Source organism: Chelonoidis abingdonii, chromosome 4 (genome assembly GCF_003597395.2).
Source record: "Chelonoidis abingdonii isolate Lonesome George chromosome 4, CheloAbing_2.0, whole genome shotgun sequence".
Classification (NCBI taxonomy): Eukaryota; Metazoa; Chordata; order Testudines; family Testudinidae; genus Chelonoidis; species Chelonoidis abingdonii.
This window is the reverse complement of record NC_133772.1, coordinates 148498645-148524068: the sequence shown is the minus strand read 5'-3', so window position 1 is coordinate 148524068 and position 25424 is coordinate 148498645. Positions and strand designations below refer to the sequence as shown.

Sequence of the window (25424 nt, the reverse complement as noted above, 5' to 3'; positions counted from 1 at the left end):
TGTGCTTGCATGGTAAGTTAGTCAGGTATATTTCATGCAACTAGATGTTCACTGTGGATAACAATCTCCTATGCCACCTATATGTGAGTCTTCTAGCTGAATTTACTGATATTAAATTTGTTTTGGAACCAAAAACAGCAACTGTATGTAACCCTAAAACTTGGTGAAGAACATGAAAATAATTCAGTAACACTGAAATACTTCAGTACTAAGGTGGTGTAAAGATCATTCTGCTCTCAAATCTAGAAAAAAAGACGTTCAGTGACTTGCACAATTTTTAAATAGTTCAGTTTTAAATTGAGATTGTCAAGCTACCTTTACAAAATAAATAAGGTGTGTGTGAGAGCTTAGAAAAATGAGCTCTCTGTGAACACTGAATACTAGTTAGTAATCAGAAACCTGTTTTGACGTTGTCTCTGTACAACTTTGGTATAAATTCAGTAACATACATGGATTTTCAATGGCGTGGTTCAGTATGAAATAGCAGACATGATACTTTTAAATTTGGTATTTTAAATGGAAAGTTAGGGCCTGCTGCGAAACTGATTAAGTCTACAGAAAGCCTATATTAGCTTCAGTGGAGTTTGAAGCAGGCCTATGGTGAAAATACATCTTTTCTATTGCCATTACCTTTAGAATAAATCCTTACAGATGTATATCTAATTCAGATTATATTTCTAACAGAAGTTCTGCATTCAAATGTAATATGTAAACAGAGTTGTTTGCAGCACAAGATGTGTATAAATATAAAGTTTATTCAGTATAGTGTTTAGAAAAATAAGTTCACATCATCTCAGAATACAAATAAAACACGTAACTGTCCAGGCACAAACCCCTACTACAGTACAACAAACATACATACCTTAGATCTCTTTGGTTGGGTCATAAGAACAAAACTGTTTGATGATAGGCTTCAGGTACTATCAATAACCTACTGGTGCAGTAAAGACTTCTGGTTATTCTCTACTCTAATGCATACATTCTGTAAAGATTACATCTTTGTTGTAAGGCACAATAAACCCATACTGATTACAGAAATAACTGGTTAGTTCTGGACAAACAGTGCATGCAGCAGAAGAATGAATACCCTTTAAATGCGAATCCTAAAAGCCAAAAGATTCACATGCTCCTTGAGTGTAGAAATATAAGAAGGTAGTTTTAAATTATATCAAATGTACAAGTTAGATACAAAATATCTTCAAGATAGGATTTCTAAGAGATATAGGAAGACTTTGGGTCTCCTCTCTTGTAAAATTTCACTATTTTGTTTCCAGAGTTTCAAAATTATTCATATTTTAATGACTTAAGATATTTCTTGATCATGAAGACTCTATGACAGATGCCTATTGGAGTTCCATACACTTGTTTCATATGAAGCAGAAGCGATACGTCTTGTACTTTTGTCACGAAAGGTGCACAGGCACTGAAAATCTATGCACAGTGACTTTTCCAAGCATTCCACGCAAATTTGGGCCAAATTCTACACTCTGTAATGTCTCTGCTATCAATAGGGTTTAATAAGGCTTGAGGACAGAACGTAGCCCTTATTGCCTCCCCATGGATTTGGGGGTATTCCTACTGTTCACTGCAAAATTTAAGCTTTCATTTAAAAAAAATGGTTCTAGCCCTTCTGATTGGGAAAACAATTTTTTTAATAAGCTTTGTGGGTGAATACCCACTTCGTCAGATGAATGTAGTATTCACCCACGAAAGCTTATGCTCCAATACATCTGTTAGTCTATAAGGTGCCACAGGACTCTTTGTCGATTTTTACAGATCCAGACTACCCCTCTGATAATTTTCTACCCCTCTGCTACCCCTCTGATAATTTTCTTAATGTGAATCAGTGGAATTCTGTCTTCCTTAGTTCACAGACATGGTGAAACAATAACTCTAAGAAGTATAAACTGCCCCATTAATTTCAATAGGGTGTTAACTTGGAAATCTAATTACAACACTCTGAACAGATCAACCTTGTCAGTTATTTCACTGCTGCCACTTTATATTGGGCCAAATTCATACCTGGTATAATGCCAATGAAACGAATGGGCCATAGACTGAGCTGGTGTACTCTGACATAGCTCCATTGACTTCAGTGGAGCTCTGCTGATTTACAGCAGCTGAGGATGTGGCCTAACTGTGTCCATGAACATGCTTATTCAGTGTGGTCGGATTCAGTTGAAAGGACATTTCACAGGAATAAGATTGCAAGATTTAACGAGGCAACTGACTGGCTACTCTGCTACATAGATGAGCCCTCTGGTTCTCAGCAACATCAGGGTGAAATTAAGAAAAATTCTAAATTTGTTCAAAAACTTTACAACATTTTGAGGGAATTTGCTTAATAAGCTTTCAGCAGATTTCCCAAACATTTCTATAGAAGCCGGATCAAAGATTTAGCAGAATTTGGCAACATTTCCCATATAATTTCCAGTGGACTTGGCTTTAGATCACTGTGCACTTTACTACCTGTAGATGGCCATGGTGTGATGCCAAGCTGCCTTTCACTTTGCAAGTCAAAAAGTATAGCATACATACTTCATATGTAAAGTTTAAATGATTCTTTATACCCATCCACATTAAACAGAAGAGGGAAGAAGAAGGGTATTTTGTGCTTGAGCAAAATATAAATACGTCTTCCATTTAAACAAGAGAACATCATGTAAAGACTAACGCTGAGATTTTCCAAGCTGCTTAGGGAACTTTGCCTATTTACAGCCGTTGAAGGTCTGGCCCTAAATATTGTAATGGGCTCTGTGTACTGTGTAAAGAAAGCAGGTTGTCTGCTTGTCTGGGCAGATATGCAAGGACCATATTATAATAAACTGACCCTTATTTTACTCTAGGAGTAAAAATACTATTTAAATAGCCACTATAAAAACACTGTACTGGGCAATGACACTTTGTATTGTGCATATGTACCCACAGAAAGCGTGAGGTTATAATTGGATCATATGGCGGGAATGACACTTATTTTAATGGGGGAGAGGAGAAAAGAAAACATAAATTACTTGCTTTCTGGAAGACTAGAATCGACTTATCTGACACTGTCCTGATCCATTGCTTTATGTACATTTTTGCATCCCCTGCCATCCCTACATTGTGTAGAACGGGCAAAACTCTTGTTAGAAGTACCAGACATTCTGAGGTATGCACCACTGTTATGACAAATACGATTTTCACGTCAACCACACAGCATAGCCAAGTAATTCAGAGCCTCAGTAACATAATTAATACAAACAGAAAAGTTACCAGCAGCATGTGTGCTGGCAGAACAGCATAGCAATTATATTATAATATCTGATTGTTTTAACAGCTGAGAAAGTTATCTGAAATATTCGCTAACTTCCCCCTAAAGACGGTTAGAGCTCTGCAGAACAAAACGTGAGGCTCAGGACACTTCTAGAGCCACATATAGCTTTCAATCCATGCATACAATTTCCATTCATGAAATAATAATACACAATAACATATGGTGTTTCTACTCTTCAAACAATAACAAATTAATTCTCACAAAATTCTTGCAAAGTGGATAATTATTATTGTTATGTTCATTTTATGGATGGGGAAACTGAGGCAGGGGTATTATGTGACTTGTCCCAAGCCACAGAGGGTGTATGCGAGGTGCTCAGATACTACGGAGAGAAACAGTGTCAGAGCAAGGACTGGAAGTCTAAGTCCCTGGCTTCCCATCCTGTGCTCTAACCACACCTCATGTCAGTGGGAGGCATGCATGCAGACTCAGGGCAGTTGATGGCTCCAAGTTTTGTTTTTAATAATAATAAACGTTTTAAATGGCTTGCTTTTAACAACATTTATGCAAGTCAGGGAGGTAGCCAAATGGCTAGTTGCTTTCTTTTCTCCATATACTTTGGAAAGCCTCAATGACCTCTTTTTACAAAACATATACTTCCTTCCCACCCATTCCCCCAAACTTGGGCTGCAATATTGAATGGAACAATTCTCTGCAGCTCAGCTTAGAGGCTCCATGCTGTTACTTACAAAAATAAATTGTATGCGATATAGTGCAAAACAACAGTGAGGCTATCATAGTGTCACCAGCACATGGAAAAAGCCATTTCTTTAAAAAATGTAGACAGGACCAGTTAGCTATCAAGACAGGATGAAACAGGGATACTCCTGGCCAGAACTGACATTATCTCTCTTTGCTTTCCTTTAAATTGTTTTTCTGATTTTTACAAAAGATGTTCTACATCAGTTCATTTCAGGCCTGACTGAAAGTCCATTGAAGACTGTGAAGGCATTTCTGCTGATTTCAATGAGCTTTGGACCAGCCCTTTTAGAAGGATTAATTCATGCTTTAATTACTGTTTATATTCACATTAGAGTTAAAAAAAAAAGAATAAACAGCGAGTAGTTCTTCATAGATCTTCATTATTATTATTATTATTATTAAAGCTTAAGGTTGTGCTTTTTCAGGTTAAAAAAAAATCCTATAGACAAATGGTGAAATCTGCTCCATCCGTATGGAGCCTGAGTGTTGTGGGTGGAGTGCAGAGGGCTAGGGAGCTGAAATCTTTCCCCAACTCAGAGCCAGCAAATACTTCCACTGCACAGTGCCCTCAAACCATTAGGGGTTCCTGTTGCTGCCCGTGGCCCCATTGAAGAAAGCATTCTTTTGTTTAGGGAGGGCATATAAATACATGTTTATGGGCGTTCCTGAATCAGGGCCTCTGTGATGGAACAGCAGTTACGCACCAGTTGCATGGGGCTTGGAGGCCAGTGGAACCTTGTAAATACAGAACCCCCTTCCCTAGCCTAGCCCATCATAGCTATCCATACTGGCTGAAGTGAGGCTTTTCTTTATGGTTCCTCTGCCCACTGTACCTCTGTGGACCCTCCTCTGCAGGGCTTAAATAGTGCAAAGGGCCAAACTCTGGCCCTACACACAACTGACAAATTTCACCTAAAATGACCCAGAGACCAACTTGTCTTACTCAGGAAAGTAGATACATTGACTTCAATGGAGCTACTCACAAGAGTAAGGCCGGCAGAATCTGGCCCTGAGGATGGATAATTGCACACAAGTCTTTTCATTCCTCTTACCACTGTGCTTCAGTAACAAGGATATAAGGCCACTAGGAAGAAAGGCACGTGGAATTTTGTAAAAATACATAAAACTTTTAACTAATTTGAAAATTACTAAGTAAACAAAACATAACCAAAAAAACCCAGACACAAAGATGGGAGGGATAAATGTCCCAGTCTTGCAATACTGGGAGTTCATTTTTTAGCTTCAGTGTGATTAACATTGTTCTGTTACAGTCTATTGATAAAACTCATCCCTTGAAAATCCTACAAAAAAGTAAAACCTTGTTGAAAATAACTGTTTACTTCCTGTTCAAACGATAAAAATAAATTAAACAGTCAGAAAACATTTCAATGCACTGTATCTAAAGTGAAAGAGACCAACACAAACCATAAATAAAATCCATTGTACTAACAAAAAAGTCTCCTTTATAATAACTGGAATAATATTTACATTCATACTGGAGTAAAAGCTTTAGAGTTGCATAATTAGAGTTTCAAATCCCCTCCCGCCCCTTTGCTGAACTGGCAAACGGCTAGTCATAACATTTCGAAATCTGCAAAAGTTTGAAGCAAGATTTTTGGGATGAACAGAAGTCTGCTGGAAAAAACAGCGACAGTATTATTTGCAATTGTGTTTAGTTCCTTAACCTCAAACACCATGAAAGTAGCTTGTGAGGTATCGTCTATTTTCTTAAAATCTGTTCAATGCCCATGGACTGGAAGTAAACAACAAAGACTGCATTGTTTCTACCTTTTTATAAAGATATTTCATTTTCCTAGTTAATATTAGGAGTGTATACTTATTTATGAAATTATGTTGTGGCATGAAGATTCTAGTTAAACTGTTAGGGTTATATTAGTAAACCAGAGCAATGCACATCTGCTTAGTTGTTTAGCTCGTATTTCCTCTAACCTGCGTCCCTTAGTCTGGTTAAAAGAGCATATTGCATGCAAACAAAATGTGGCAACCTAATTCCATTATTGTAGATTCCCCTGTGCTTTAATGCAGATTATTCAAATGTTCTTCTATTTTGAATTGTATTAGTATTTTCTTTAAATGCAAAAAAACGTGGTGCTTTTTAGGGCCTCATGAGGAGACATATCTACTGAAACCAAAAGCAAGAAAAAGTTAAAAATCTTGCATATCGTCATCCATCTGAACTGTCTGAAGTTTGGCAAGCTCTTTTTTGTCCGTTTCCAGTTCTTCACAGACCGTATCGACCATATTACTCATAACATATTTGGATTTTGTGTCCAGCATCATTAAGTTGCTGGTTGACTTACTCTCAGAATTGGATAAGAAATTCTCCTTGACATCGGGTGCTGACTGCAGAACTAACCTGTGCTCTCTGACAAAATCCGGATGAACTTGTGCAGATGGATGACTGACATGGTCTCCAGTTGTTGAAACTATTTCCCGGAGTGCAGGCTGTGCCGTAGAAATTGACATGAGATCTTGACTGGTAATGAGGGAACAGTTCTGAAGAGTTGCATAGTTAGTGTTGCTGATTGATATCACAGTAGACGTATTTGTTACAGCTGCTGACATAGACTGACTCTCTGAGATACCAGAGTTCAGTTCTGCAGTATTTAAAAGAGAGGGTGGAGCTAGGGAAAAATTATGTGAGGGAGTTACATTTACTAAGGAGGAAGCCATGGACTGGAGGCCTCCACCAGCTACATTTTCAGAAGATACGTTTACGTTTAGCTGTGTATTCTGACTGGTGGGCATTAATTGAGAAAACACAAGACTTCTTTCCAATCCTTCTTGTTTAACAGATCCTATGGCCTGACCTGAATTGGGAACTGTATACACCACTGCACTGGGAGTGAGAGGGCTAAAGAAAACCTTTCCTTGCTGCGCTGTTGAAGAATCACTTGTAAAAGTCCCCCCATCTGATGTACTTGGATTTATTGAAATGTTACCTAGGGAAAAAAGAAAGTATAGATTATAGTTGATGGGAAGCTGTGCAATGAAGCAAGTTATTCTAGTATATGCTTTGGTCACCTCAGTTTTAGGAAATTTAAGCTAGAACTATAGACAACATAGAAGCAATATTCTTTGGAGTATTTTATGGAACATTAGATATGAATGAATGAAAGCCCCTGAATATACAAATTACTTCTTAACTGAGAAAAAAAGTTTCTGGTATGTTAGCGCCTTTCAAGCTCTCATTGAGTGGCCAAATAGTCCATACCGGTGTGATTAAAAGGAACACGATTTGGCCTTCCTTAGTAGCTACCACTAGATTTCCATCAAAGAACAGAAACAAAAAGCTTCTAAGTAAAGACAGTTCAATGACAGACTAAAATTACACATGGAAAATTATAAAAAAAAGCTCATGAAGTGACTACTGAGCTAAAAGCTCGGCGTGTAACTCTGCAGAGACGTGTTCAAAATAATACCTTTCACCAGGCTTTCTATATGCCAATTTAGTATTCAAAAGTGTCTTATTTTGTCTGTCAACACTAATCCTTTGAACACATTTCTAAGAGTGCAGTCCTGCCACTTTTACTCATGTTGGATAGTACATTACTCAAGGTGGGTTGTCCCATTAAAAACTATGGGACTACTTGTGAGAGTTAGGAGCTACTAAATGTACAGAATTGGACCCAAAGTTGGTTATACAGCGAGTCCAGTAAAAGTCATTATTATAACGTGTCTTTATGTGCAAGATAAATTGGCTCTCAGAGCTGTTTCCACCTTTTGAGATCTCCAATTCTCCACCTTTTTCAGGAAACTTTTAGAATGATACTTGTAAGGGGCTGTAATTGGTTCTGGAGATACTTGTTTTATAACATGTATAGTGCATAGCTCACTTAGGGCGTGTTTAAAATGGGGACTGTTTACCTCCCTCTTAGTTTTCATTAGCCAATATTTTCAAGATGCTCCTAGAGACTTTTTTTGTTCCCATAATTATGTCTACCTAATGAATACACTAGCAAAATGAAGGAAGAAAACCAAAAGTTATGTAGGAATAAGATATAAATAAATTATAGCAGCTTGCTTAAGACAGCATGAAACGTATTTTACTATGAATACAAAACCAGTTACCCACCAGTCTCACAATTTAAAAACAGCTAAACAGTAAACATGGAGGTTTCTGATTTTTCTCTAGCCTGGAATCCCCACTGGGGATTGATCACACTCTGTCTAGTCAGGTGACCTCTCTCTAGCGTGGAAAAATGCTGACTGGTTCAGATAAAGGTTTACATCACTTCTTCAGGCTGTCCAACACTATTTCAGGTACAGAAATTTCTTCCTCACCTTTTGCTGGCTGTCAGCCTATGCCTTGGAGCATGTACATTAACAGCCCTTGTAATTTCAGATGGTATTCAAATAAAATATCTAATCTTTTTTATGTCTCTAAGCTATTTGTCCAATAACAGTGAGTTGCATAGAATATCAGGGTTGGAAGGGACCTCAAGAGGTCATCTAGTCCAACCCCCTGCTCAAAGCAGGGCCAATCCCCAGACAAATTTTTGCCCCCACTCCCTAAATGGCCCTCTCAAGGATTGAACTCACAATCCTATGTTTAGCAGGCTAATGCTCGAACCACTGAGCTATAGTTCAGAATATTTTTACACACACACTCTTGCATTCTCTCCCCCTTCATTAAATTCCTCTTTACTGGAAAAATAGTTAACTCCTTACACACATGCACCTCAAATAAGCTAAGTTGCAGTACAATTTGATTGTTGTTATATTATTCATGGTCCTTGCTATTACACAGAAATTCATATTTGGTTTAAACATTTTCCTAACAGCAAAATGCTGAAGATTAATAAATTATAGGATAGTTCAGCTTTGCCTTTACTTTATAATTCACCCACATCAAAATAATGATCCAGAACTAGATTTGCTTTGCACAGACCTTCTCCCTTACTATCCAGAAAAATCAATCCATAATAAATGTTAAGGCAACCTCTAAAATAATCTGTTGGGAGGAGTTCATATAGTTGGTATGTTCATCCACGGTAACATACACTTCCCTGGGGCTAAGGTTACCTTTACTCAAAACATCTTAACATTTTATATCTACAAGGAATCACATATTTCTATGATTTCTCTTTAGATTAGTTGTTCTTAATTATAGGATGGACAGATTACAAGCACAACTGATCAGTCTTGTTGTGCCTGTATATTTAGTGGTTTTAACTTACTTTTACAAAATGCTTTGTTTAAAAAACAGTACATACTTTCTCACTACCTGCCAGGCTAGTTCTCATTTTAAGACAGTATTAATCAATAATCTTTTCTTTTTCTACTTATTGATTTAACACATTTCTGGAATTGTGAAGATTAATACGGAAGGATTCCTAGAATGGTATTTAAAAAAAGACAGTAAAATACTAGACCTTCCTTTGTGCTGCATTAGAAAAAAAAAAAAGTCCAGACCCCACATAACTTGATCTTTGCGAATCGAGGAAACTGATTGTTACAGGGAGATGTTGTAATGTATGATTTCATGTACTGCACGGTGCAGCTGCCAGGACGCTGTAACCATACACCACTGCACAAATATGACACTATTAAAGATGAAATGTATTCCATTTTTTCCCCTCAAAAAAGTCTTTACTTTAGTTTTAGTAAAGTAAACTTTTACCTTGTGAAGCTGCCACAGAAACAGGAGGCAGCTGCAGAGGAGAAAACCCGATGCTTCCATTAAGCAACTGGCCATTTGTTCCTGAATTAGGGATCTGGACAATGCCATACTGGTTTATTTGGACAGGAGCAGTAAAAGTAACTACAGACCCTCCATCTTGAGAAGCAACAGTTTGTATGCTTTCCCTTTTCACCTCACTGCTTGGTATTAACCCTGGAAATGAGACAGGTACATTGCTGGGACTGTACGATGTTGGTGCTGCTGCAGAATTAGACACAGAGGCCTGGAGGATTTTGAAGTCCTTGACATCTTCAGAAGAAGACACCAGTATGTCACTGATTGACACTCCATTGCTCACAGCACTTGAAGTTGTTTTGGGTGGATTTAAAGTTACTGTCTGTGAAGTCCCCATGTTGAGACCATTGAGGATTACTCCATTGGGTCCTTGAAGAAAAGAGCTCCCATTAATAAAGACAGAAGAAGTACTGGCAGGCACTAGGTTTCCATTCAGCAAAATGCCAGAAGAACTTAAAGATATTTTAGTGTTTCCAAGCTGCTGCATGTACACTGGTTCCATGTGATTGGGAAGGCTTAGGCTGGTAGCTCCATCAGACGAGTTGGGGAGTGGATGTGGAGATAAATCCTCCTGCCCCTTACTGGATTCATCTTCTGTGCTAGGGTTGCCATCTGACTCACTATGGGGAAAGATGGAAATATGATATTCATTACAATGACATTATTCATAGGTTTTAAGTTGAGAAGGGGTCACTACGGCTATCACAGGCCATAGAACAATATCCAGTGATGTTTATTGTTTGCATTTGGTTTTTAAAGCAAGCCTTAAGTCCATTTAAGAGACAGTAAAGATTTAAAATAAATAAATAAAAGTAAAGCCAATCATGAGTAGTGTGAAACTTTACAGACTGGATTGCAGACCAGTAAGTATATTCTCTCTCTGTGGTCATCTACCCAAAATAATCAAAGGGAACTGCCTCAGGGCCATCTCTTTGCCTGCTAAATTGGCCTATGGAATGATGTGTGCACGTGTGAAATCCAGCAAGCCGAGGAGCAGCCATTTGGTAAGTTATACTATGCCTTGTGGTAGCTGTACGAGGTAAACCAGGGTCCCAGTGAGCACTGTTGAACCCTGAAAGTATCTACTGTCCCCTGTTAAATAAAGCCAAGCTCACTGGACTCACTGATATTCTAAAGGGGAGACTGGCACCACCCCCAAATACCTCACACCCAGTTGCATTTCTTGAATGTCTAGATCTAACACGACAACTTCATTCTGTTCCAATTTCTCCTTTCCCAAAAGGGGAAAGTGACCCACTGGTACCTTTATTTACAAAAGAGACAAAGAAAATATTCCAGACTTCCCAGGGATGGGAGGGGGAATCTATTGTGGTTGCATATAGTATGATCAGACATCCTCCTATTTGGTTAATTTTTATCTCTGAAGAATGGGACTACCCAGACTGCCACCAGCCTTTAAAAGCAGCAGTGCTTTGATTTATTAGTTGAGACCGAACCTATCTAACAGTTTGAGAGAGAGTGACTCCTGGAGGCAGATCCAAAGAGGGCTCCAGCATAACTCCTCCTCCAGGTGCTTGGAAATGAAAAAGAAGGGTGCCTCTTTCCTCTCTCCTTTGGGCAGGGGGCCAAATAATATTGGAAAGGATTTGGTGATCAAAACTTCCATAGAACACACCCAGGAGTTTTTACCAAGGGAAGATCTCAACAACCTCCCCATAAGCCTTAGGGGCTGGGCAGATGGGGTGTTAAATGTGCTGTGTGCCATCTAAATCCCCCCTTGTCCTGCCAACACCCCAGTACACACAGGTTCCCTCTGTTTCTGAGCCACCCAGGGCTTGGATTCTGCTGACTTGTCTGCTCTTGAGTGCATTTTTCTTTCTTAGTTTTTGTTCTTGTTGGTTGCTCTGTGTCTCTCTCTCCACAGCCCTTTGTCCCTTTGATGTGTCCCGAAAAATGGGGGCGGGGGGTAGAGGCTTGGATCAGCACAATCGCGCCCTTGGTTGAGAAATGCCTTGAGGCTTTTTTCTTCCCACCGCCTTTGGAAAGGAAGGAAGGGGGCTGGAATGTGGCCTGTATGCAGCGAGGCCACCTCCACCTGGCCGGCTCAAGGCGGTGGATTTTCCCTAGCGGCTCCACTGCCAGCCCCCATGTCCCATTAGCCCACAAAGGAGCAACGTGTATGGAGCCAGGGACGTGCCTGGGTTCCATGTCCCAGAGCCAGGGCAGGACTTACTGGAAATAGACATAGAGCTGGGGGAGCCTGTTGAGTCAAAATTGCAGGGACACGGGTGAAGAACGTGGGAAAAATCAGCTGACTGCGGGGCGCAGAGCCCCCCGCCCAACGCCAATATTCTACCGACTAAGCCCCAGCCAGCACCAGGAGACCCACTCGAATGAGGTCCGTGGGAATCTTGCCATGGACTTCACCCGGCTTTGGATCAGGCGCGGTGGGAGCTAAGGGCCCGTGCTCCCCGCTAGGATCGCAGTGAAACCCGATCCGAACCCGCTCAGAATCAGATTTCAAAACACAGCAGCGGCCACAAGACGCCCCCGCCCCCACGACTTAAAAAACTCGGCAAATGATTAACTCTGTCAAATAAAAAGCTGCCCGACTCCCGCAAGCATTGCACAGCCCAGCCCAGCCCAGCCGGGCGCAGTGTCTGCCCCTGCGGGGTGTGTATGCGCGTAGGAGAGAGCTGCGATTTTGAGAGAGGGGGTGTGCGTGTGTTGGGGGGGCACTTAGCAACTGCTCAGCCGCGATCACACATTGCACGTGAGTTGGGGGAAAGGGACGCAGACCTGCACCGAGTTGGTTGGAAACTTCCCTGCGGTCGCCCGCTTCTCACACACACACACGGCCCGGGGTGGGGGAGTGCAGGGGCTGTGCGGCTCTGGGGAGAAAGTGAGAGTTGGGGGAGGAGGAGACCTGAGCTCCGGTCCGGTGCCCGGCCAGGTGGGGGTGCGTGCAGGAGCAGGCTGCTGAAGGTAAGCGCCATGTTTGCACGGGAAGAAAGAGCCAGGCGAGCGAGGGAAGTTGGCGCTCACCTTTTGGACTGGGTCTCGGAGGGGTTGCGGTCCCGCTGCCGCCGGTTCTTGAACCAGTTGCTGACCTGGGTGAGGGAGAGGCCGGTGATCTTGGCCAGGTTCCGCTTCTCGGCCGGCGACGGGTACCGGTTCTGCTTGTAGAGCTCCTTCAGCGCGTTGCGGGACTTCTCCTTGAAGCAATACACCGTCTCCTCGCCGTCCCAGATGGTCCTGGGCAGGGGGAACTTCCTCCGCAGCCGGTACTTGTCCACTGCCCCCAGGGGTCGGCCCCGGGCTCGCTCCGCCTCGGTGTAGCGCGCCTTGTACCACAGCTCCTGCAGCAGCGGGTGGTTGGAGGAGTCGAAGCTGTGGCCCTCCAGGATGCTGTAGAGCTCCGGGTAGATGCCCTGGTGGAAAGCCACCAGCGCCCGGGCTTTCAGCAGGCTCTCGTTGCCACGTAGCAGATCGCTCTGGGGCAAAGACCACAGGAACCTGGCCAGGCGGTCCAGGTTCCCACCTTGCTGCAGCGCCTCGCAGACACAGGCTACATGATCCGGGGAGAAAGCCAGGGGGGTCTGAGAGGAGGAGGGAGAGGAGGAGGCGGCAGCATGGTGATTCCTGGCCAGAAGTTCAGTGTGGAGCAGGAGCTGATCCGCAGCTCCCTCCTCCCCAGCCGCGGAGCCTGCCTGCTCCATGGGGAAAGGGGCAGCGGGCGGCGGTGCAGGGTTGAGGGCTGCCCTTTCCCGGGGCGCCGTGCCTGCTTCGGAGAGGATTTCCATCACATTCTCTTGCTTGATCTCCACCGCGCTCGGGAGCTTGTTTGTGGGGGAGGCAGAAGACATGTTTCCCCCCCTTTCTCTCTCTCCGCAAAGTCCACTCCTCCTGCTTTCGGCTGGATCTAGCCGATCAGGTTTCCTCCCGGCCACGCAGTAACCATTAAGATAGCTGCTATAGCAAAGTAGTGTAAACGGATCGCTCCTCTCCACGGCTCCCCCCAACGTGACTCCTCCGCTCGCAGCATACTATATGGCACAAGCAGCCTGCGGGCCCAGCCGAGCCCACTCATTGGCCATTTCACATTTTGGGGGCGGAGGATCCGCGGTTTCTATAGAAACCGTCAATCAAACTCCCTTATTCCCCCCGCCCCAGCTTGAAACACCTATACCTGAAGTTAGAAAGGTTTGATGGTGTTTGTTTCTTCTTTCCTCTTGTGTTTGTTAGTCAGGTTACTTAAAGGCCGTTTCAGCACTATAAAGCAGAAAAGTTCATTAGTAGCAGCGCAAAGGAAAGCCCAACGCGGTTATTAAACAGGGGAGGACCTCACCTTTTAAAATGAGTTGGTCACACTAGAAATATAAACCAGAGAACATGTTGCCAGTGCAGCATTCCAGCATATGCATATGGAAATAGGATCATTTTATTTTATTTATTGAATTACTCCTCCGACCCCCTTTAAAACACAGCAGCTCCTCAAGAACATGAAACAGTAAAAAAAACCCCAAACAACAATTCCAAGATCAAATGGCATTGTGAAAGATCAAGAAGAATCTGTTGCAAACGCTTAAATGAGGATGTTATGTAGTCTTATTTTTCAAGTGTTAAAGCATACACTATAAATAGCGTGGCATAAATACACAAAACATGAAAGAAATGAAACTATACTCCTCACCTTAAATCACCCAGAGTTGGCAAGTAAGGCAAGATGGACATGACACAGCAAGGCAAATGAAATATCAAAGCAAGACGAGTAATCCCTGATGATGAGCAGCAGAAGCTGATCCAAACATCTGATTATAAGAGCGACTAGGTTCAGTGCATGGGCAAGAAAAAAGCTGTATCTGCATAGTGTACATTCTTTTCTATTCTTTTTTAAATTTGTACTATTATTCATTGATTCTATTATCTGTTGAGAGCATACATCACAAAAGCAAGTTATTTGACTCACTAGAGCCCCACGCTTAAAATAAAGTCATAATGGAGCGTGGTTTATTATTTATGATAAGTACCAAAGAAAACAGAAAAGAGTCATCAAACGCAAAATGTTAAAAATAGCCCTTTCCTCCGTTTCAATGGTTTGATCCATCAATTTCCCCACCTCTCAACACTTCATGCAAATAGCAAACCTGGGTGCTTTTGAGGACATGCTATATAACACCTGAAATTCTATCCTACAATGCTAAGTGTTGAGTATAACAATCAGTTGAATACTTTTACAGGATAAGACTGAAAAACCCTGGACTTTATAAGGCTGCATCAGGCTTTTTATAGATATTGTTGTGCATACAGTATGTCTGTCTCTACACTCCTACCGGGATATTTATTTGCATTCTGTGGTATTTAGTTGCATTCGGATTAAAATGCACATGCATGATAAAATCTTGCAATTTTTCTTTTAACACATGGCCCCCTTTCTCGGGAGAAGGCACTGGGAGAGATGTTGTGTATGGCACAAACGCGGCGCACGACTGACTGCCCTTTTGTCCCCCCGTTTCACCAAGCCCAGGAGGTTAGCAGCACAACACGCCTGCTCCGAGCGGAACGGTTGCTCTGCGGAGTTAAAGCCCCGGCCGGGCCCTGTTTGGAGTGACAGTGCTTTGAGGTGGGAGGGGTGGGAAGGAGCTGGTGCCTGGCGGGAGGAGGTGGAGGCGACCATGGACGACCAGGGCTGCCCGCGGTGCAAGACCACCAAGTACCGGAACCCTTCCCTGAAGCTGATGGTGAATGTCTGCGGGCACACGCTGTAAGTGCTGCCCTCGCGGGCCCTGGGGAGGAGGGGGCCGCGTTGCCATGGGGAACACTGAGCGCCACTAGCCCCTGTCCTGGGAAACCTTCCCCCCGGGGGCCCCGGTGCGTGGGGCTCCCACCACGGGGAGGGGCCTTTGTCCGGCTGCTGTCGGGCGGGGGGACTTTGTCACTCCGCCAAAAGCATTGGGGGTGGGCGTGTGAAGCAGCTTGCCCAAGCTGGGGGAGAGGAGCAGGCTCAGGGGTGAAGCTCCCACGGCCCACCCATGAGGAAGGAGGTGTGTGGGTGTGTGAGCGTGAGAGAGAGATGGGGGATTGCTGCTACAACGTGTGTGTGTGTGTGTGTGTGTGTGTGTGTGTGTGAGCGTGAGAGAGAGATGGGGGATTGCTGCTACAACGTGTGTGTGTGTGTGTGTGTGTGTGACTTTACTGCACATAGTGTGGCCTGAAGTTCCCAATCCAGGGCAAAGGGGCTGTGAAGACTGTTACACATAAAGCAGCTGAGCATCTCTATAGCAGGACCGCTTGCAAATAGTGACCATAATATAACAACTTGGTGGGGTGTGAAGCAGCTTGCCCAAGCTGGGGGAGAGGAGCAGGCTCAGGGGTGAAGCTCCCACGGCCCACCCATGAGGAAGGAGGTGTGTGGGTGTGTGAGCGTGAGAGAGAGATGGGAGATTGCTGCTACAACGTGTGCGTGTGCGTGCGTGTGCGCGTGCGTGCGTGTGCGTGCGTGTGTGTGTGTGTGTGTGACTTTACTGCACATACTGTGGCCTGAAGTTCCCAATCCAGGGCAAAGGGGCTGTGAAGACTGTTACACATAAAGCAGCTGAGCATCTCTATAGCAGGACCGCTTGCAAATAGTGACCATAATATAACAACTTGGTGGGGTGTGAAGCAGCTTGCCCAAGCTGGGGGAGAGGAGCAGGCTCAGGGGTGAAGCTCCCACGGCCCACCCATGAGGAAGGAGGTGTGTGGGTGTGTGAGCGTGAGAGAGAGATGGGAGATTGCTGCTACAACGTGTGCGTGTGCGTGCGTGTGCGCGTGCGTGCGTGTGCGTGCGTGTGTGTGTGTGTGTGTGACTTTACTGCACATACTGTGGCCTGAAGTTCCCAATCCAGGGCAAAGGGGCTGTGAAGACTGTTACACATAAAGCAGCTGAGCATCTCTATAGCAGGACCGCTTGCAAATAGTGACCATAATATAACAACTTGGTGGGGTGTGAAGCAGCTTGCCCAAGCTGGGGGAGAGGAGCAGGCTCAGGGGTGAAGCTCCCACGGCCCACCCATGAGGAAGGAGGTGTGTGGGTGTGTGAGCGTGAGAGAGAGATGGGAGATTGCTGCTACAACGTGTGCGTGTGCGTGCGTGTGCGCGTGCGTGCGTGTGCGTGCGTGTGTGTGTGTGTGTGTGACTTTACTGCACATACTGTGGCCTGAAGTTCCCAATCCAGGGCAAAGGGGCTGTGAAGACTGTTACACATAAAGCAGCTGAGCATCTCTATAGCAGGACCGCTTGCAAATAGTGACCATAATATAACAACTTGGTGGGGTGTGAAGCAGCTTGCCCAAGCTGGGGGAGAGGAGCAGGCTCAGGGGTGAAGCTCCCACGGCCCACCCATGAGGAAGGAGGTGTGTGGGTGTGTGAGCGTGAGAGAGAGATGGGAGATTGCTGCTACAACGTGTGCGTGTGCGTGCGTGTGCGCGTGCGTGCGTGTGCGTGCGTGTGTGTGTGTGTGTGTGACTTTACTGCACATACTGTGGCCTGAAGTTCCCAATCCAGGGCAAAGGGGCTGTGAAGACTGTTACACATAAAGCAGCTGAGCATCTCTATAGCAGGACCGCTTGCAAATAGTGACCATAATATAACAACTTGGTGGGGTGTGAAGCAGCTTGCCCAAGCTGGGGGAGAGGAGCAGGCTCAGGGGTGAAGCTCCCACGGCCCACCCATGAGGAAGGAGGTGTGTGGGTGTGTGAGCGTGAGAGAGAGATGGGAGATTGCTGCTACAACGTGTGCGTGTGCGTGCGTGTGCGCGTGCGTGCGTGTGCGTGCGTGTGTGTGTGTGTGTGTGACTTTACTGCACATACTGTGGCCTGAAGTTCCCAATCCAGGGCAAAGGGGCTGTGAAGACTGTTACACATAAAGCAGCTGAGCATCTCTATAGCAGGACCGCTTGCAAATAGTGACCATAATATAACAACTTGGTGGGGTGTGAAGCAGCTTGCCCAAGCTGGGGGAGAGGAGCAGGCTCAGGGGTGAAGCTCCCACGGCCCACCCATGAGGAAGGAGGTGTGTGGGTGTGTGAGCGTGAGAGAGAGATGGGAGATTGCTGCTACAACGTGTGCGTGTGCGTGCGTGTGCGCGTGCGTGCGTGTGCGTGCGTGTGTGTGTGTGTGTGTGACTTTACTGCACATACTGTGGCCTGAAGTTCCCAATCCAGGGCAAAGGGGCTGTGAAGACTGTTACACATAAAGCAGCTGAGCATCTCTATAGCAGGACCGCTTGCAAATAGTGACCATAATATAACAACTTGGTGGGGTGTGAAGCAGCTTGCCCAAGCTGGGGGAGAGGAGCAGGCTCAGGGGTGAAGCTCCCACGGCCCACCCATGAGGAAGGAGGTGTGTGGGTGTGTGAGCGTGAGAGAGAGATGGGAGATTGCTGCTACAACGTGTGCGTGTGCGTGCGTGTGCGCGTGCGTGCGTGTGCGTGCGTGTGTGTGTGTGTGTGTGACTTTACTGCACATACTGTGGCCTGAAGTTCCCAATCCAGGGCAAAGGGGCTGTGAAGACTGTTACACATAAAGCAGCTGAGCATCTCTATAGCAGGACCGCTTGCAAATAGTGACCATAATATAACAACTTGGTGGGGTGTGAAGCAGCTTGCCCAAGCTGGGGGAGAGGAGCAGGCTCAGGGGTGAAGCTCCCACGGCCCACCCATGAGGAAGGAGGTGTGTGGGTGTGTGAGCGTGAGAGAGAGATGGGAGATTGCTGCTACAACGTGTGCGTGTGCGTGCGTGTGCGCGTGCGTGCGTGTGCGTGCGTGTGTGTGTGTGTGTGTGACTTTACTGCACATACTGTGGCCTGAAGTTCCCAATCCAGGGCAAAGGGGCTGTGAAGACTGTTACACATAAAGCAGCTGAGCATCNGATCACTTGATCATTGCCTGTTGGGTTCACTCCCTCTGGGGCACCTGGCATTGGTCACTGTCGGTAGACAGATACTGGACTAGATGGACCTTTGGTCTGACCTAGTACGGCCGCTCTTATGGCCCTTGGAAAGCATTTGATAGGTATGAGCCCAGTTATTTACTTCCACTGTGGTTGCAATAATTTGGTGGGAAGCGGCTGCATCTTGCGTGTGTTGGTCCCTTACTATACTGCAGGCTTTCAGATTGCAATAGCTTGTTTCCTGTTAAATATGGGTGTGTTTTTTACTTCTGGAGGATTCTCAGTTAAATCTAGTCTATGAGGAGTGCTGCTGTGTGCAAAGTGACTTCAGTTTACAACGCACAGAAAGGCCTGAAAGCCAGCAATGAATCTTGCTCATTTGCTGTTATTCACACAAATTGTTTTAAAGTCCAGGTAGTCTGGCAATAAGAAGCCATGTCATAGATTAGCATTTGTGCTTGAAACTGGAAGCTCCTACCAGCTGTAAAATCCAGCTGGATATGTAGCTGTTTTGTGGAGTTACTCTTGTTTTTCTCTTATGGGTTTTGACATCTCAGGAGTAATAACACAACAGACTTGGCTGCTCTGTGTGTATGCTATTGTGAAGCTATTTCTCAGCAAGAATGTTGGTTCATGTTATAGCACTCAGATTGTGTAACCTTATTTTCAATGAAATGAAAAGGTTCTTTTTTGGCAGAGGAGAAACTTTTCATGCTTAGCACGATATTTAATAAACCTCTCTTCAGTTGTTGTCTGAGTTGGGAAAATAGGAAAAAGCACTTTCTACCAATTAAAACTTTCATCAGCTGCTTTTTTATGTGCACCTGGGTAATTAAAAAAAAAAAAAAAGTGGTTTTAAAAGTTGGGCACATGTGCAGCCCTGAATGAGGAATACATGTGCTGATTTGTTGAAAGAACTTTGGTTTGGAAGTGACAATATTATAAATAATTGAAATCGTGCTCAGAACATGATTAACTCAATTATTCATTACACTGTAATGTTTTTTCAGATACACATATTTGAGGAATCATTCTTGTCAGTGACTGTTGTTGGTTTAGCAGATGGTTAGTTTGGTTGTGGAGATCTTTCATAATTTTCAGGCGGGTTTATAGCGTGCATCCATAAAGAGGTTGACCTGCTACTTGAGTGAACACTGGTGAAAGCTTTTTACTGCGATAACAACCCTCCTCAATTTTTCAGCTCACCACTTTTGTAATAGGTTATAAAATTTTAAAGCTAGAAGTCTAACAAACTCATGTAAGTATATAGCAGATGTACATGTGAATTGAGTATGTTAAATGGGCAGGATTTGGATGATTTAATGTTTTGATTGTGTTTTAAGAAGCAGAACTGTGTCCATCTGAATATATCTGTTTCCTGGTTAAGTCTAACCAGGACCAGCCAGGCCCAGTTAGTACTTGACTGGCAAACTTTCAAGGGGAAAAGGGAGTCTGTGAAACATGCATTTGTGGTGCAGTAGATTATTGCTTGTAAACTTTAGACATTGCATTTTTTTCTATACTGCTTCTCCAGTAAAAGCATAAACCAATGGAATGTTATCATTTTTATATTTAGTATCCTTTTTCTGTAATTTTAGCTACAAATACGGTCTTTTTTTTTTTTTTTTAAATTACTATACATGCATGATTTATTATTTTCAGCAAAAGTGTCTATCTGTTGTCTATGAGGTTATGCACAAATGCAATATGGGCTTGATTCAGTAATGCTTATTGCTACTGAGGAGCACTTATTCAAGTGAGTAAATGCCATTGATAATGTGAAGTAAGGGTATCAGAACTGTGTCCTATATAAGCAGTAAGACAAATCTTTAGCTAAATGCACATTTCCCCTAAATAATAGGTTACATTATAACTATACACCACTGCACACTTCCAGTAAAGGCCAGAGTAAACAGTTGACCTTTGCATTGTGTTTTAAAAACTCAGTCTCTGCAGTGCAGGGAAGTGAAATACAGAATTGCAGAGCCTCTACTGAAAGCAACTCCTTAGCTAGATGAATCAAGGGACCTTTAGTGATACATTATCAGCTGACCTCTGCTGCCGTGGCAGGGCATGGAAAGATATGTGGTCTCCTGAGGTAGTTGAAACCAAACCACTGAAAGATCCCTTGTGTAACTGCTGTACAACAGTGTAAAAACTCCAAGTGTAAAGGGTCTTGGATTTTGTTATGGTGAGTGGTTACAAAGCAGGGAGTCCCAGGTGTCCTTGTGAAGTTAGAGGTGCCGAGGAGCATGGATTGCGACTGCCATTGTCACATTCACATCTGTGTCATGGGTCTCATTGTGACTATTAAAATGGAGGGGGTACAACATTACCTGTTTGGTTGTAGGCAGAACTATGGACTAAGTCCCTACTTCCCTAGCTCCTGTGATGGATGCCCCACTCCCTGCATTGACTATTTGTATTTTCAGGAGCTCACTAGTTACAGGCACTGAAGAAATTGTGCAGCTGTTGGAAGAAAGAGTAGGTGCACATATTGCTTTCTTGTGATGGTAAACCACCCAAAAAACAGTGGAGAAGGTCACCGAGCCCTGTCTGCATTAGGATTTGGAAGTTGTTAGCTAACGTGTTAATAGTTGAATGTAGACAAGGCCTTTAACACATGTAATATTTATGGCAACCAAATCCTAATCTAGATGAGGCTAAAGAGATTAGCAACTTTACCAACTACTTACTGTTGTTCAGAACTATCCAAGGCTGTGCGGGATCTCTGTCTCTTTCAGAACAGGCCAGCACATTCCGGTTGGACACTGTGTCCTACTGCAGGGGTTCTCTTTCTGAGATCCCCGCAACATACTATAAAAAATGTCATGGCCCACCTGTGCCACAGTAGCTGATTTTCTGCATATAAAGGCCAGGGCTTGCGTTGGGGTGTAGCAAGCAGAGCAACTGCCTGGGGCCTTATGCCACAGGGCCCCCCATGAAGCCACGTAACTCAGGCTTCAGCCTCAGCCCCAGATGGTGGGGCTCAGGGCCCTGGGCTTCAGCCCCATGCGGTGAGGGTTTGGCTTTCTGTCCCGAGGCCCAGTGAGTCTAATGCCGGCCCTACTTGAAGGTCCCCCTGAAACCTGCTCGAGGCCCCCCAGGGGCCCCACGACCCTGGTTGAGAACTACTGCCCTACTGTAGCGCATACATGCAAGAGGGTAAAATTAAGGTCAGTGTGGGAATCTAATCTTTGAATTTATTGGCTTGCATTGTAACTGTAAACTCCTCACCTTGTTGTGGCATAAATGTGGCCTTTTCTCTCTCTGAATATCATGTAGTTCAGTATTGCATTTTTATGATCATCTCTATGTTAATCATCTTGTTTCTGAGGGGTTCACATTTTAGTAGTTTCAAATTATATCTCATGACATTTTGTCACGAAGTTGGAAGCCCAGATGACAGCCCTGACAATGATGAGACACCATTGACCCAATCATGGGGGGGGCTGAGAGGGGAAACAAAATGGGTCATCAGTCACACAGTCTGTGTTAATATGCTGTTGTGGTTCTGAATGAATGACATTCTGAGTTAAGGTTAGTCTAGTGCCTTTTACCTTTTCTTCTCAAAATCATTACATTATGCGTGGTCCTCTATCAGGTGCCCTCATAAGAGGGTTTACATACCATAGCCTGATCCTACAATTGATTATGTATGGGCATATCCCTGTACATGGCTCTTTGGAAGTCAGTGGGTCTTTGTGGAGCTATGCCTATGTGCAATTGGTTGCAAAATTGGGGCTTGTGTGTGACATATAGGCACACTGAGATAAGGGGGTGTGTTAGTCTTCTGTCACAGCTTTCATTAGTGGATAAATATCAAACTTTAACTGAGTGAATTGGTTGATTATGAGACAACTATGAGCCACCAATGGGATGCAGCTGTGAATAAGGCTAATGCAGTCCCTGGATGTATCAGGCGAGGTATTTCCAGTAGAGACAGAGAAGTGTTAGTACCATTATACAGAGCATGTGTGAGGCCTTGGCTACACTGGCACTTGACAGCGCTTCATCTTTCTTGCTCAGGGGTGTGAAAAAACACACCTCTGAGCGCAGCAAGTTACAGCGCTGCAAAGCACCAGTGTAAACAGTGCCCCAGTGCTGGGAGCATGGCTCCCAGCGCTGCAAGCTAATCCCCATGGGGAGGTGGAGTACATGCAGAGCTGGGAGAGCTCTCTCCCAGCGCTGGCGCTGCGACCACACTCACCCTTCAAAGCACTGGCGCTGGAGCGCTTTGGAGTTTCGAGTGTAGCCAAGCCCTCAGACTTCATCTGGTATACTATGTGAAATTCTAGTCTCCTGTCTTTAAGAAAGATGAATTCAGGCTGGAATAGATGTGGAGAAGGGCCACTAGGATGATCCGAGGAATGGAAAACCTCCTGTATGAGAGGAAACTCTCAGAGCTTGGCTTGTTTAACCTAACCAAAAGAAGGCTGAGGGGAGATATGATTGCTCTCTCTAAATACTTTAGAAGGATAAATACCAGGGACGGAGAGGAGTTATTTAAATGAAGCACCAGTGTGCACACAAGAACAACTGGCATCAACCAGTTTAGGCTCAAAATTAGATGAAAGGTTTCTAACCATCAGAGGAGTGAAGTTCTGGAACAGCCTTACAAGGAGAGCAGGGGGGACAAAAAACCTAAATGGCTTCAAGACAGCTTGACAAGTTTATGGAGGGATGGTATGATGGGACTGCCTAGGATGGTATGTGGCCTATTGCTGACTGCCAGTAGCAAAAATACTCAACTGCTGGATGGGGAGGGCTCTGAGTTACTACAGAGAATTCTTTCCCAGCTATCTACCTGGTAGATCTTGCTCACATGCTCACAGTCTAACTGATCACCATATTTGGGGTCGGAAAGGAATTTTCCCCCATGTCAGATTGGTAGAGGCCATGGGTTTTTTGTTTGTTTGTTTTTTTCCTTCCTCTGCAGCATGGGGCACAGTTTAAACTAGTGTACTTGGTGGATTCTCTGTAACATGAAGTCTTTAAATCATACTTTAAGGACTTCAATAACCAGCCAGAGGTTATAGACAATGTTCCCTCTAATTTTTTTTACATCCATGTGTGGAATAAATTTTGTCATGTGCACCAGTATTGAGGTGATGTGTGGGAGGGGTGGGGCCAAGGGGTTTGGAGTGTGGGCGGGGGCTCAGGGCTTGGGCAGAGGGTTAGGGTTGGGGTGGGTGAGGGTCTGGCGGGGGGGTGAGAGTTCTGGTGTGGGGCCAGGGATGAGGGGCTTGGGGTGCAGGCTGCCCCAGAGCTGTGGTAGGGAAAGAGGACTCCCTCCCCCCCCAGCACTCTCTCACTGCAGTGGCCTGGGCCTGGGGGAGAGCTGCTTCTCCCTGCCTGCGTGGCCCTTGATATAGCCTATGTGGCTGCGCAGCTTAGAGGGAACTTAGGTTATGTATCTATTTCAGGAGTGGGTGAGGTTCTGTGGCCTGCAATGTGCAGGTCAGACTAGATGATCATGATGGTCCCTTCTGTCCTTAAAGTCTATGAGTCTGTTATGAGAATGTGTGTGGCTATGTTAAAAAATTATTTCCCTTAGTTATTGCTTGGCTAATATTATAGAATCTGTAACTAAGTAAGAAACAGTGTGTGGTTTTGGAATTACAGTAAGGTTTTATTATCCTTTTCCACTATAAATCTTGTCATGAGGATGGGCGGATGATAAATGGGCAGTAAAAACTTGTTGCAAAATGAAAGTTGACATAGAATTACTCCGTCCAAGAGTAAGGAATGCCTTTAAAAATAATAAAAAAAAAAAAGGAGAAAGGGTGGCCTTCAATAATAAATATGCAAAACAAAATTAAATGTTTGGCTAAAATGATGCTTCTGGGGAAAAAGAAGTGTGTCTAATTGAAGGAAGGAATGGTCCATTAGAGTTTACAGGCCATTGGTTTCTAAGGTGCACTGATGGTTTTGCCTTTCTTTTAAAAATTGAGTCTCAAGAACTGCATTAAAAAGCCTCTGTGCATGCATGAGAATTTTTGATTGCATCGATGGTTTCAAATGTGTTTTTGGAGTGTGCAGAGGCAGGGGGGTGTTTGCCAATGGAGTTTTAATCCACCTCGCTTCATTTGAGACCATGAATTATCTTTTGCTCTGCTTCCTTGGGTTTCATTGCTCACACTGAATTTTAGTGGGCGGGTTAAAGATATCCTACTGATTTACTTACATAAAAAAAGGAAAGGGTAATGCATCCACCAAAAACTTCATTAAAAGAATGTTAAGGTTGTTACCACAAATGGAATCAGGTTAAGAAAGTTAACTGTTGGCTGTAAAACATGCCGAATGGCCTTCAACCATCAGATATAAACATCTTACATTTAAAAGGAGGAGAAAATAAAAGTTCATTGGAGCCACTGGTCCAGCCGCCTAGCCCACTGCTATTTCATGTATTTATCCTGTTCAAAGAGGGGAGGGGAGATGGCCTTTAAAGCCAGGACTTCCTTCCTGATGCTGTTGGACTTGCTGCTTCAGCCAGCGATGGGGCCCTTTGGACTCCTGGAGAGACAAGCCCACAAAACCCAGGTTTCTTCTGCAGCAGACCTGCTGCTCCAGCTACCCGTGATCCCATGACTCCTGGAGAGAACGGGTGGCGAGGTTTGCAAGCCCACAAAAACTAGGCCAACTCCTTGAAGTTCAGGGTCTGCTAATTCTGTCATTCCAGCCAATATGAGTGACCACTCTGAGGGTACGTCTGCACTACAGGATTATTCTGATTTTACATAAACCAGTTTTATAAAACAGATTATATAAAGTCGAGTGCACACGGCCACACAAAGCAC

The 25424-nt window shown here is 44.3% G+C and overlaps 2 protein-coding genes across 2 annotated transcripts in view; one reads left to right on the top strand and one right to left on the bottom strand.

The window, feature by feature from the left end:
* Nucleotides 1-1818: 1818 nt before the first annotated feature.
* On the bottom strand, nucleotides 1819-13918 carry SIX4 (SIX homeobox 4). The gene is made up of 3 exons (XM_032789199.2): nucleotides 12741-13918; nucleotides 9660-10354; nucleotides 1819-6978 (listed from the first exon to the last, which is right to left on the bottom strand). Exons 1-3 carry the CDS (start codon nucleotides 13559-13561, stop codon nucleotides 6182-6184), a joined length of 2313 nt encoding a protein of 770 aa, XP_032645090.1. The 5' UTR covers nucleotides 13562-13918; the 3' UTR covers nucleotides 1819-6181.
* Nucleotides 13919-15301: 1383 nt separating this feature from the next.
* The window catches only part of MNAT1 (MNAT1 component of CDK activating kinase), a 214394-nt gene continuing 204271 nt past the window's right edge, over nucleotides 15302-25424 (top strand). Inside the window, exon 1 of the mRNA XM_032789203.2 lies at nucleotides 15302-15459. Within this exon, the coding sequence (XP_032645094.1) occupies nucleotides 15371-15459 (89 nt within the window). The 5' untranslated portion in view covers nucleotides 15302-15370. The remainder of the gene's footprint in view (nucleotides 15460-25424) is intronic.

Bases quoted from the DNA above. Each gene is read 5' to 3' on its own strand.
- SIX4 (XM_032789199.2), bottom strand. From the start codon at position 13,561: ATGTCTTCTGCCTCCCCCACAAACAAGCTCCCGAGCGCGGTGGAGATC. The intron at 10,355-12,740 runs GTGAGCGCCAAC...CTTTCCCCATAG, and splicing joins TCCGAGACCCAGTCCAAAAG to TGAGTCAGATGGCAACCCTA. The intron at 6,979-9,659 runs GTAAAAGTTTAC...TTTTTTCCCTAG, and splicing joins TTCTGTGGCAGCTTCACAAG to GTAACATTTCAATAAATCCA.